The following is a 12961-nucleotide window of genomic DNA, read 5'->3' as shown; positions in this document are numbered from 1 at the left end:
CTCTGATAAAATTATCTATTTAATCAAATTTAGAATCAGATAGCAGCCAATTTCTCATGAACTTCTTCACTGTGAATATGGTTTCAATTTTATTTTTTTGTATATGTTACCATGTTGTGTTCTGTGTGATCTCTGACAGGATCCTCAGGTGCAGGGACTCAGGCCTTCACTTTTCTTGGCAGAAAATCTCCTACAATTGCCCTAAAGTTCAAGCCTCAGTTCTCCCACTCCTACAGCACTCTGACTATATAAAGGTCTTCAAGTTATCACTTAGCAACTATGACAACCACTCAAAGAAAATGACCCAAAGCAGCTTTTCAAACATCTACTTTTTTTATCATACATTTCTTTCAATCTTAATTTCTACAGAAACAAAATATTAAAAGATAAAAAGATTTTAAGTAGGGCAGATAAAAATTTAATTTCTTTAATCACAAGATTTTAAAAAATGTGTCCACCTCAAAAGAAAAATTTCCACTGCAAACACTTGGAAAATTAAATGCATTACATAGAACGTTTTCAGCTTCTGTCTTAGAGTCATGATACTCAGTTTCCGTATATGATTTATTTTATGGGAGTGTTCTGTCCATTTTACTTTATCCCATGTTGTTGTTAGAATGAATTAATTTCATGCTTGGATCAAACCACCTCCCTAATCGCTCTGTTTATCCCTTTGGCCATGCTGCTGGTGCTCCAGAGCACAGTGCCCAAACTGCTGAGTCGGCGCATGCAAGCCAGCACGACCCCTCAACCACCACCCCAGCCACAGCAGCGCAGCGCTGCACCTGAGCCAGGTGAGCCGAAACGCGGTGCTCACACTACTGAACCAGCTCCCTGCCTGTGGCAAATGTGGCTCGGGCATTTCACGCTTGCCGAACTGAACAAGCAGATATTTCACTTGGGGGGAGTGAGGGGCGCAGGGAGAGAAAAACCACAACCTATCTGTGATGGGATTAGATAGAAATTACCTATCTACTGACCCCTGTAGGCACTTCAGTCCAATACTGAGAGCCTCAAAAACGCACCTGCATTTTCAGCCTTAAAGCTCCTCTGATGGTTAAAGTTCAGTCCTTGAGCATGCCCACACAGTGCTGAGCAGATGGGGACTACCCCAAACCTGGGCTCCCACCAGGATTTACAAACCTCAACATTTGTCCGTTCGCATGCCTCACTGCTTCTGCCATTTGCTAGGCGGTGCTACCAGGGCCACCTGAGGATAAATCAGCCCGCAGGGGTTAGGGGCACAACAGGAGCTGAGTACGCCCAGGGTGAAGGACGATCGCGTAAGCACTCCAGTGGGAAGCCACCATCCTGCTTCAGATCCTCAGCTTCTTCCCCCCACACCAAGTGGGCAGTGACAGTCAGGTGATGTACCACCAAGAGACAGTCACTGCATTTCACCTAAGCCAAGATGGAATTTTCCTAGTGAGCACTGATTAAGAGAGTCTGGAAAGGTTTTGCTGCCCCCCTTGTGACCTCTAGAGCACAAGTCTTATGAGGAGCAGCTGAGGGAACTGGTTGTGTTTAGCCTGGAGAAGAGGAGGCTGAGGGGAGACCTTATCACTCTCTACAACTGCCTGACAGGAAGATGTAGTGAGGTGGGTGTTTGTCTCTTCTCCCAGGTAACAAGCGATAGGATGAGGGGAAATGGCCTCAAGTTGCGCCAGGGGAGGTTTAGATTGGATGTTACGAAAAATTTCTTCTCCTAAGGGGTTGTCAGGCACTGGAATGGGCTGCCGGGGAAGTGGTTGAGTCCCCACCCCTGGAGGTATTTAAAAGATGTGTAGATGTGGTGCTTAGGGACATGGTTTAGTGGTGGACTTGTCAGTGTTAGGTTTACAGTTGGACTCAATGATCTTAAAGGTCTTTGCCAACTTAAATGATTCTATGATCTTAAAAGATATGGAAAGCCAGCACTAGTATTTACAAAACTCTGTCACAAATGAAGACTGCTCTGAGTGCGAGTCACTTCTGGCCAAAGGCCAATCTTTCACAGTTTGCATGGGTGGCAAGTTGATAAATCTGGAATCATGACCAGTCCCCAAGAAGAAAGTTGCTGAAAGCTGCATGGGACTCTTGTTTTTCAGGAAAAGAGCAAAAAACTAAGGATCTTGAGGAGCCCAGTTTGATTCAGCAGAGAGAAACCCTTTCCAGAGTCTTCTTCAGCTACCCCTACAGGACACCTGGGCTCTGTTCTCTGCTCCTGTTCCTATGAGAAGGTCCTAACCACTGAGTAAAAAAGTATTCCAGATTCACAAAATTCTAGATTGGTTGAGGTTGGAAGGCAGATCATCCAGTCCAACCCTGTGCTCAGAGCAGGGTCAGCAAGAGGCAGTCACTGAGGGCTGTGTCCAGTCAGGTTTTGAATATCTCCAAGGACAGAGACTCCACAACCTCTCTGGGAAACCCATGCCAGTGTTGGATCACCCTCACAGTAAAATAAATAAAAATTATTCTTATGTTTAACTGGAATTTCCTGTATTTCAGTTTGTCCCTCTCATCCTGTCACTGGCCACCAATGCAAAGAGTCTGGCTCCATCTTTTTTATGCCCCCATCAGGTTTTTAGACACATTGATGAGGTGCACCCAGCGCCTTCTCTTATCCAGGTTGATCATACCCAGCTCTTTCGGCTTCTCTTCATATGCCAGATGCTCCAGCCCCTTAATCATCTTCACGGCCCTTCACCGGACTCTCTCCAGTCTGTCCATGTCACTCTTGTACTGAGGAACCCAGAGCTGGACCCAGTACTCCAGATGTGTCTCACCAGGGCTGAGTAGAGGGGAAGGATCACCTCCCTCAACTTGCTGGCAATACTTTGTCTAATGCAGCCCAGGACACCACTGGCCACCTTTGCTGCGAGGGCACATTGCTGGCTCGCATTCAACTTGGTGTCCAGCAGGACCCCTAGGTCCTTTACTGCAAAACTCTCCAACCAGTGTGTACTGGTGCCTGAGGTTATTCCTCCCTGGGGGCAGGACTTGGCCTTTCCTTTTGCTGAACTTCATGACATTCCTGTCAGCTCATTTCTCCAGCCTGTGGAAGTCCCTCTAAATGGCACTGCAACCATCTGATTTATCAACTGCTGCTCCCAATTTTGTAGCGTCTGCAAACTGGCTACACTTGGATACAGATACCCCCTTCTTGAAGCAGTTCCAATTCTATTAGTCAGCCACGTGAAAGCACTGAAAAAGTCTCTCTCTGGATAGAATATCAGTATTTACCTGGCTTCTGGCAGAAAGGCATGAGTTTTGCCTAGGGGCACTTTTTCTTATGAAGTTCAACATTAAAAGAAGCAGTGCTACTATAAAACCTGTATCAACTGATTTAGTAGAAGATGCCATGTCTCCCTAAAATGTCACATCTCTTATTAGACCAAAATGGCTGCTGCGAGTACTATTGCTATTGCTACTATAAAATTCCAATCTTCTTATTTGAGCTTTAAGAGTAGGTTTTACGGATTCTTTACCAGCAGTTAAAAACCCCTGCCTCTTACCTCTGCATGCTTGAATAGATTGCCTCATATATTCTGTTAAATTATTATTAATCACATTTATTACCTAAAGATTGAAGCCTTCATTTGAGAGATCCATAGAGAGAGTAAGGAGGTGCACACTGTTGGAGGGGCACATTGCTGAGCTGTCTACTTCTTCCATTAATCAAGGCACCAAAGGAAAGATCTCCACCAGAACAGCTACACCAGTTCTCACCAGGCAACGATCTCCCTTTATCATCTGAAAAGCATTTCTTATTTAACAATAGCAGCTAATTAAATAATCAGAGAAGCATATGTCTATGGAGAATCAGAGAAGTATATGCCTATGGAGACTGTTGAGTCCTGGGCACAAGTGTGAGAATGGGGGTATTTTCCTCTAATTAGTATCGAAGCTAATTTCCTTCTTAACTCTTTATCTTACTGCTCATTTTAATTTCTCGGAAGCATTCAGTCTGACTCTAAGAAAAACTGCATTTCAAATGCTTGCACCTTTGCTGATGTTCAGATTAGATCTCCTCGCGGAGCAAAGCGTTCCCCAGGACAGCTCTGCTTAGCAGGACACGGGGCTCAGTGGTATTTGTGCAAATCAATCCAGACCATTTCAGGGTCACTTTTAGCAAAGGAAAGCCTGCCTGTTAAGACCAGATAAGAGTGAGGTCATTGATTTATTTTTTCCTCATTATCTGGCAAGGTTTCAGTTGAAGCCTAAACTCATTATCTCTGTGGAAATACAAACATAAGTTGGTCCCTTGAAGCAAGTTAATTTAGTTTGAAAACAGTTAGGGAGTTACCTTCTGAATTCAATTAGCTAATAACTCCTGATGGGTAAAGGTCACAGAAGATCAAGGCACCATGCTGGTTTAAGTTAAATGCAATTCCAGGTAATATCAGAGCAGCACTTTTCCCCTTCCTACTGAATCATGGCTGCAGCTTCTGGCCATCATCTCCAAATTCTCCATCAACAAGACAGACAAACTTATGCCAGAAGGGAAGACCTTCGGCAGTGAGAACAGCAGCAGTACCTTTGAGCCACAGCTCCTTCCAAGTCTTCCCCTTGTACAGGAAGGACATCGGCAGGGGAAGACCTTGCCCCTTCCAGCCACACTGAATAAAGCCCCTCTCCTTGCCTACATGAATCAGAATAATGTGTACATTAAAATCCAAATCCCTCTCTGCAGCCAAACGCAGGATCCATTTTCTGTTCCCCGATTTAGGGCCATTTCTTCCAAGGACTCATGTCATAGGTGAGCCCGTGTTTCTGCAGAAGAGAGGACACTTCTGGATGACTCAGGGGCCACCAGCCGCAGAGGCTGGTTCAGGCTGGGCTGGGAAAAATATTTCCAGCTTAACGGCCAAGTTAGAAAATAACACTATGATAGAAACACTGACAGGCTTGATTGCAGTATAATAACTGTTGGTATCACTATAATGGAGAGGAAGTTAACAGTGCAAGGGCAGCGCATTGTAATTGTTCTCTCAAGGAAACGTCGGGCTCTGAACTACCCTGGGCAATCACAAGCTACAAGCAGTTCCCTCTTAGAGAAACGATTTTTCATGTTACAATGTGAAAGCAAATTTCTTGCCAGTATTACCTCAGGTCATTAGCTGGATTGTAATTCTTGTTTTTCCAAACTGATTTCCACCTTAATTTGATTCTGAGCACCTGATTAAATTTACCCTCCCTGAAGAAACAGACATTCAATTTAACTCCAGCTCGACATTATCCTCATACCAAAATACAGTTCTCGTGGTGGCAGTTTTAGCTATAGAGTAGTTTTGTCACTGTTTTAAAGTGGTGTTCTCTAACCAATGACAATATATCGGCTTGCTCCTGCACATCTGTGTTATACACAAGCTCAGGAACCAGAACGATAAACGGTACAATGCGAAAGGTGGAGCAGTAACTCTTCAGAGAACTACAAAACACTGAATTACAGGATGAAGCAAGCCATGTATCACGCATTACTCAACATGCTTTACCTTTCCCAAGTGACTCTTTTCATCCCACCAAGATGCACCACAGGATAACGTGCAAGGTGCAGCACCGGTATTCATTTTACTTCCTCATCCCACAAGGAACAGAATTCAATACCCAAAAGCCTGGGTGTCTCTTTAGTTCGCTACAGTAGTCCTCAGGGCTATCCCCTCCCCAGGTGGCTGGATGAATGCGACCTTCTGGATACTTCCTCTTCCAAGGCTCTGAGTGGACATCCAGGCCAGGTCTAAATTCTTTAAGTAGAGATCTAGCGTCAGGACCCTGTGGGACTCTGGGATATTTTATGAGCCTTTCTCCCAGACTGTTTCATTATAAAAACATTATGCAGAAGAATTATGTCAGGTCAGATCCAAGGTCCACTTAGTCCAGCATCCCCCCGCTGACAGGAGCCAGCAGCAGATACCAAGGGAAACACTTTTAAAAGGGGTAACCATGCAGGCATTTTCTCCACCCTCTGCCCCCCGCACCCAGCAGCCTGCCATGCAGGCAGTTCCTCAGGCAGGAATGTCATCTTCCTGCCTAATAGACCCCCATGGATTTTTTTTACTCCCCATCAATTCATCCGATCAGTTTTGAGCCCTTCTAACCTCTAGCACCCAGCAGTTACTGTGAGACTGGTTCCAGTTTAATCACATACTGCAAGGATCAAGTCGTTTGCTGATGTTTGCTGAAGCCGCTACCCGGTAATTCCACCTGATGCCCCTTGTTCTTCTTCTGGGAGAAACGCAAATAATCATTTGCTACTTATTTTCTCCATGCCACTCATGATTTTACACACCGCTATCGAATGCCTTTCTGCCTTCTCTTTTCCTGTCTAACGAGTCTGTTTAATCAATCTCAATTCAGAAGCTGTTCTCTATTTCTGAAAACACTTGCCAGGTTTCTCTGTCCCTCTCAGGCTCTGCCATACCTTTTCTTAGACATGGAGACCAGAACAGCATGCAGTAATCCAGAGGTTAATGCACAGCAAAATGATTATTTTGTTTCCTGTGTCTTCCCTAGCAATTTCTGACAATCTATTTGCTTTTTTGAGCATTGCTCTGCCCTCAGCCATCATTTCTTAGAATTACTGACAGCCACTCTGAGCTCTCTTCCCTGAGTGGCGAGAGGTAGTTTAAAGCCCATCTTCAGCCTCATAGACGGGTTTATTTTTTCCCATGTGCATTATTTTGTGCTTATTGGCACCAAACACAGGCTGCCATTTTACTGCAATGCCACTCAGTACTGTGAGATACTTCCACGTTTTTAAAAGTAGATTTTTATTTTTCCTATCCTGAATAACTCATTTTAAAAAACACCCAGCATGTCACTATTTAGCACATTTTCCAGACCACTTATGCATATGCCAGACATCACAGGTCTTAGCGCCGATCTCTGTGGGATTCCACTTGTTATCTTCCACAGAAACACCTGACCGTCTAGTACTACCCATCATATCAGTTCCAGGGGGGGATCTTTCCTTTCAACCCGCTGCAGTTTTGCTTCTCTAGGATCTTCTGACTGAGGAGCTTATCACAAGCTTTTGGAAAATCTGAGCACACCGTACCGACCAAATCACCCTAATCCGCACGCATGTCGGCGCTTCAGACGAACAGCAGCGGATTTCTCGCAGACACGATTTCTCTTGACAAAAGCCATATCGACCTCTTTCCAGAGTCCTTTTTAAAAATCGGTGTCAAATTGCCATTTCCAGTTTCCGCAGTCCTTTAGTACAGTGGATCTGGGGGGGTGGGGGGTGGGGGCGTGTTCCTGCTCTGCTACTGCAAGTTGGCTGAATCAGCGTAGGCTGCGGTTGCGGTGACCGAAAGTCCCTCCAGCGCTGACCGTGCAAATGAGGCCCCGCTTGCTCTTCTGACTGACGCCAAGCACCGTTCCTTCTCCTGGGGATTCCCTGTTCGGCGGCTTCAATTTTCTCCTCAGCCGCCTTGGTTCTGCGGGCTGTTTCCACTCCTTCAATGCCCAAAACAGCCCCCGCAGAATAACCTCCCCCTCGGCAGCCAGCCCCCTCCTGCAGGCAGCCCGCACTTCCCCGCGAACTCAGGCCCTTCCGGAGCTCCCCCAGAGGGCTGGGGATCAGCTTCCCCAGTGGCGAGGCCCCTGCCTTTCTCCCCCACATTCAGCCACCCCTGAGGAACACTACGCAAAGAGCTGTCTTTTAAGGAGAATTAACAAAAGCCTGATTTACAATTCACGTGGGGTGCCCAGGGATGAAAATTTTGAACCCACACGGCCATACTGGCCCTTCCCTTTACAATTCTGGGTTCGTCCTCTTAGTAGTATGGCAACTCATCTAAAGCCTGAGTCATTAATTAAATTAGTGCCAGTGCCAGAGTTCCTCTAATAACACCCAGCTATTCATCAGCAGATCTGGTATTTATTCCAAAGTATTGTGATTACTCCAAATAAAATTTAACTATGCAAACATACTTTGCTTCTTTCTAATTTTGCTTATTTTTATATTAACGGGCTTATTCTTGTCTTATTCTTATCCTTTTTCACACTTTTCATAGAATCATAGAATGGTTTGGGTTGGAAGGGACCTTTAAAGGTCATCTAGTTCCAACCCCCCCTGCCACGGACAAGGACACCTTCCACTAGACCAGGTTGCACCATCCAACCTGATCTTGAACACTTCCAGGGATGGGGCATCTACAGCTTCTCTGGGCAACCTGTTCCAGTGCCTCACCATGCTCATAGTGAAGAATTTCTTCCTTATATCTGATCTAAATCTACCCTCTTTCAGTTTAAAGCCATTACCCCTTGTCCTATCACTACATGTCCTTGTAAAAAGTCCCTCTCCAGCTTTCTTGTAGGCCCCCTTCAGGTACTGAAAGAGGCTTCTAGAAGGTCTCCCTGGAGCCTTCTCTTCTCCAGGCTGAACAACCCCAACTCTCTCAGCCTGTCTTCATAGGAGAAGTGCTCCAGCCTTCTCATCATCTTCATGGGCCTCCTCTGGACTCTCTCCAGCAGGTCCATGTCCTTCTTATGAGCTGGACACAGTACTCCAGGTGGGGTCTCACCAGAGTGGAGTAAAAGGGCGAATCACCTCCCTTAACCTGCTGACCATGCTGCTTTTGATGCAGCCCAGGTTGGCTTTCTGGGCTGCAAGCACAGATTGCTGGCTGATGTTGAGCTTCTCATCAACCAATACCCCCAAGTCCTTCTTCTCAGGGCTGCTCTCAATCCATTATCTGCTCTGCCTGTTTTTGTTCTTGGGATTGCCCTGACCCATGTTCAGGACCTTGCACTTGGCCTTGTTGAACCTCATGAGGTCCACATGGGCCCACCTCTCAAGCCTGTCAAGGTCCCTCTGGATGGCACCCCTCCCCTCCAGCATGTTGACTGCACCACACAGCTTGGCATCATCAGCAAACTTGCTGAGCGTGCACTCAGTCCCACTCTCCGTGTCACCAGCAAAGATGTTAAACAGTGCTGGTCCCAATACCAACCCCTGAGGAATGCCACCTGTCACTGGTCTCCATTTGGACATCGAGCCAATTCTTTGAGTGGGACTAACCAGCCAACTCCTTATCTACCAAGTGGTCCATCCATGAAAACCATGTCTCTCCAATTTAGAGATGAGGATGTCATGCGGGACAGTGTCAAATGCTTTGCACAAGTCCAGGTAGATGACGTCAGCTGCTCTTCCCTTATCCACCAACGCTGTAACCCCATCATAGAAGGCCACCAAATTTGTCAGGCATGCTTTTCCCTTATTGAAGCCGTGTTGGCTGCCATCAATCACTTCCTTATTTCCCATGTCCCTTAGCATAGTTTCCAGGAGGATCTGCTTCATGATCTTGCCAGGCACAGAGGTGAGACTGACTGTCCTGTAGTTCCCCGGGTCTTCTTTTTTTCCCTTTTTAAAAACAAGGGTCATGTTTCCCCTTTTCCAGTCAGTGGGAACTTCACGGGACTGCCATGACTTCTTAAATATGATGGATAGTGGCTTAGCAACTTCATCCACCAGTTCGGTCCCATGGACTTGTGCACCTTCAGGTTCCTTAGGTGGTCTTGAACCTGATCTCTTACAGTGGGCCGTTCTTCATTCTCCCAGTTCCCACCTTTGCCTTCTGTGACTTGGGCAGTGTGGCTCGAGCACTTGCTGGTGAAGACTAAGGCAAAAAAGTCGTTGAGTACCTCAGCCTTCTCCATATCCCAGGTAAGCAGGTCTCCCATGTCCTTCCAGAGAGGGACCACATTTTCCCTAGTCTTCTTTTTATTACCAACATACCTATAGAAGTTTTTCTTGTTGCCCTTGATGTCCCTGGCCAGATTTAATTCTATCAGGGCTTTAGCTTTCCTAACCTGATCCCTAGCCACTCGGACAATTTCTCTGTATTCCTCCCAGGCTACCTGTCCTCGCTTCCACCCTCTGTAGGCTTCCTTTCTGTGTTTGAGTTTGTTCAGGAGCTCCTTGTTCATCCATGCAGGCCTCCTGGAATTTTTGTCTGACTTCCTCTTTGTTGGGATGCATCACTCCTGAGCGTCGAGGAGGTGATCCTTGAATACTAACCAGCTTTCCTGGGCCCCTCTTCCCTCCAGGGCTTTATCCCATGGTACTCTACTAAGCAGATCCCTGAAGAGGCCAAAGTCTGCTCTCCTGAAGTCCAGGGCAGTGAGCTTGCTGTGCACCCTCCTCAGTGCCCTAAGGATCTTGAACTCCACCATTTCATGGTCACTGAAGCCAAGGCTGCCCTCGAGCTTCACATTCAATGCCTCAAAAAATATAAATGTGAAAGTTTCAGTGGCAGCTGAGCTTTTCAGAATATGTCACAAGTTCTTAGAGCTTTATACACACAATCAGTAAAAAATCCACCAGGATCTTAGGCGCTGCTTTGCATGTATGAGGTGCTATCTGTAAAATAATTCAATCAGAAAATTCATTACAAAATGTGAGAAATGGCCCAGAGCCTCCAGTCTAGTGTATGTAGAAGTTTATGAAGTGGTATAAAGGGAAAATTGTTTCCAGAAGGCATCAGACAGATAAGACAGCAAAGATAAAGACTTCCAGACAAGAAATCAGAAAACAGACCTTTTTTATGCCCCAAAATATGCCATTATAATTCAAGATACCAATGCTCTAGTTAACAGGTAGATCTGTATCTACTCATGTGAAGCAAGACCAGGTATTAAAAATGTTCTTGTCTCTGAAAACAGATATTATGAAGTATGTTAATATTAATGGAATATTCTCCACTGAAGAGGTAAAACCTTCCAATGGAATTAAAATAATTAAATTAATTTGAGTTTTCTCACCGACACACCTATGTGTCTGTGTGTACATAAATATGGACACAAGAGCTCACAGAGCATTGTAAAAACCCATGCTTTGAGCTTTGCAGTATTCTTTAAATTTAAATATGAAACAGGTAAGGTGGTACTACTTTCCCCTTGTGAAGCACCCTCAAACGTTGCATTTCAGATGAAACACCTTTTGGACAGGACCATTTCTGTCACTGGGGCTACTATAAGTACTACTGGACAGCAACTGCAAAATTTGTGTACAAAAAAAATGTCCCTCCACAGCACTCCAGAAGCCAGGAGGACACATGTATAATGAATATTTCAGTACTTATCACTCAAAAAGAAAGGAAAATCCAACAGCTCTAGGTCCCAATCCCAACCCCATTAGGACAATCACTGCACTAGAAGCACAGTTTGAACAGTTTCCAACTAATTAAAACCAGCCATAGCAATGTTTCGAGCTCCGCATGCTTCACTAATGTTTCCGTTCTTCCATTAACATTCATTTCATACAGTATTTTAGCAATATTTGTGTCTCTTGATCCATTGCTGATGCCCAGACTCGGTTCGGCTTCCCCAATGCTTTATTCCATGCTAATTCCCTTGGGCACCTGAGTCAACCTTTCAGAGGTGACATTCCTCCAAACCCAGACCTGGCCCAGCTGTTTTGAGGTATTTAACCAGGGCAGCAGGGTCCATCAGGCAGAGTGGGAGCAGAGTAACACCACACTCCTCCCGGTGATGCCTGTAATCCAATTTTCTCCGACCAGCCTCCAAAAGCGGCAGAGCCCTGACCCTAGTCCATCTTCTAGCAGCAATTGCCAGCTGAGGAAGGGAGGGTGGAAGGAGCTGCTGGCCTCATCCCCAGCCAGCCCCCAGCAGGATAAGCCTGCAGGCACAGCAGAGGCATCTACAACAGCCCAATCTAAGCTGCCCGTCCACTCTGGCCTTGCACAAGAGCCAAGACCAAATCTGACCCATGCCAAAAGGAGGAGACTCCTCCAGGCTCTTGCTGCCTTTAGCTGCCCAAAGGCTGAGCGCTTTTCTTTAGGAGCATCACAGTATTTGCTTACTTTCCCCAAATCCCTCCTTTACACGAAAACTCATCCTTGATTTAAAACAAACAACAGTTTGAGGCTTCCATGGAAGCCCCAACACGTGAACCCTACACACATGCGAGGAACCAGGCAGGTCTAAAGTTCTCCAAATCTATTACTGTTATGGCATTTCATCTTCTGACCTTTTAGCATCTGGATTTGGCAACACTGCACAAAAACTCAAGGCACGTGGCTCATCATTTGCTTTCTTCCAGGCTCGGGGCTGTTACGTGCCACTGGGGGTGAGGAAAGGGGACGGTTTCAGCCTCGTGACTTCCCCCGCTGGTCTGCCGAGAAGCATAGCGCTGCTGCCCAGCGAAGCTCATGCTCTCCAGCTGTGGGAGCACCACCATCACTGACAGCAGGCTTCGCACCGGAGACATTCAGGCTAAAAGCAAAAACTTTATAGCTTCTGAAAAACAGCCAGCCCCTGTAGCTACAGGCAGGGCAGTCTCGCATTTTCTTTGAGTGGGTGCAGAAGGATTTAGCACATTTGCCAACCAGGCTATACATTCTGTCATCTGGAGCCTTCTGCTTGCTCTTTATTTGTAATTTCTCAAAAAAACACCCACCTAGCATGGAAACAGGTCAAGGTAACGTGTCCCCTTGATGAGGAAGGGCATACCCTGGCTTGCCAGTGACAGTCTTTTCCCTCCCTCCCGCAAATAACAACCCCGCAGCAGCCCTCCTGCCATTATCAGAAGCGCCCAGGAGCGCCAAGATGGGAGTGTGGATGTACCAAAGCATGCAGCAGCACAGGATTATAATAAGTTACCGACCCTTAACAAATAATTTGGTAAATATAAACAGCAGTAGCCTGCGGTGACCCATGCGCACATGCCCAGGCGCCAGGGGAGGAACAGAGCACCCAGCCCCTGGCACAGCCACGCCTGTTCAGCATCGACACCAGCTTGCCACAGCTGTTTCTGGCTGTATCCATGGTTTTCCAGTAAGTAAACTGACCTCAGGGGTAATAGAAACGAGATCACCGAAGAGATGATGTCAGGCATTTCTAATGAGGCATTTTTAAAATGAATTATTCCTTGCTAAGAGGCTCCAGTCTGTTGGTAACGTGGCTGCAGACTCACCAGGACGAAAAGCGTCGGGTCAGCCCCCTGGGGAAGGGC

The 12961-nt window shown here is 46.3% G+C and overlaps 1 protein-coding gene across 1 annotated transcript in view; it reads left to right on the top strand.

Moving 5' to 3' along the window:
- The first annotated feature begins 679 nt into the window (after nt 1-679).
- PRDX4 (peroxiredoxin 4) overlaps nt 680-12961 on the top strand; it is a 31151-nt gene continuing 18869 nt past the window's right edge. The window contains exons 1-2 of the mRNA XM_009635686.2: nt 680-794; nt 10078-10083. Of these exons, the coding sequence (XP_009633981.2) occupies nt 680-794; nt 10078-10083 (121 nt within the window). The remainder of the gene's footprint in view (nt 795-10077; nt 10084-12961) is intronic.

The sequence above is a fragment of the Egretta garzetta genome, unplaced genomic scaffold (assembly GCF_000687185.1).
Source record: "Egretta garzetta isolate BGI_Z169 unplaced genomic scaffold, ASM68718v1 scaffold373, whole genome shotgun sequence".
In the NCBI taxonomy this organism is placed as follows: domain Eukaryota; kingdom Metazoa; phylum Chordata; class Aves; order Pelecaniformes; family Ardeidae; genus Egretta; species Egretta garzetta.
Note: the sequence above shows the minus strand (reverse complement) of the source record. Positions and strands in the feature narration are given on the sequence as shown.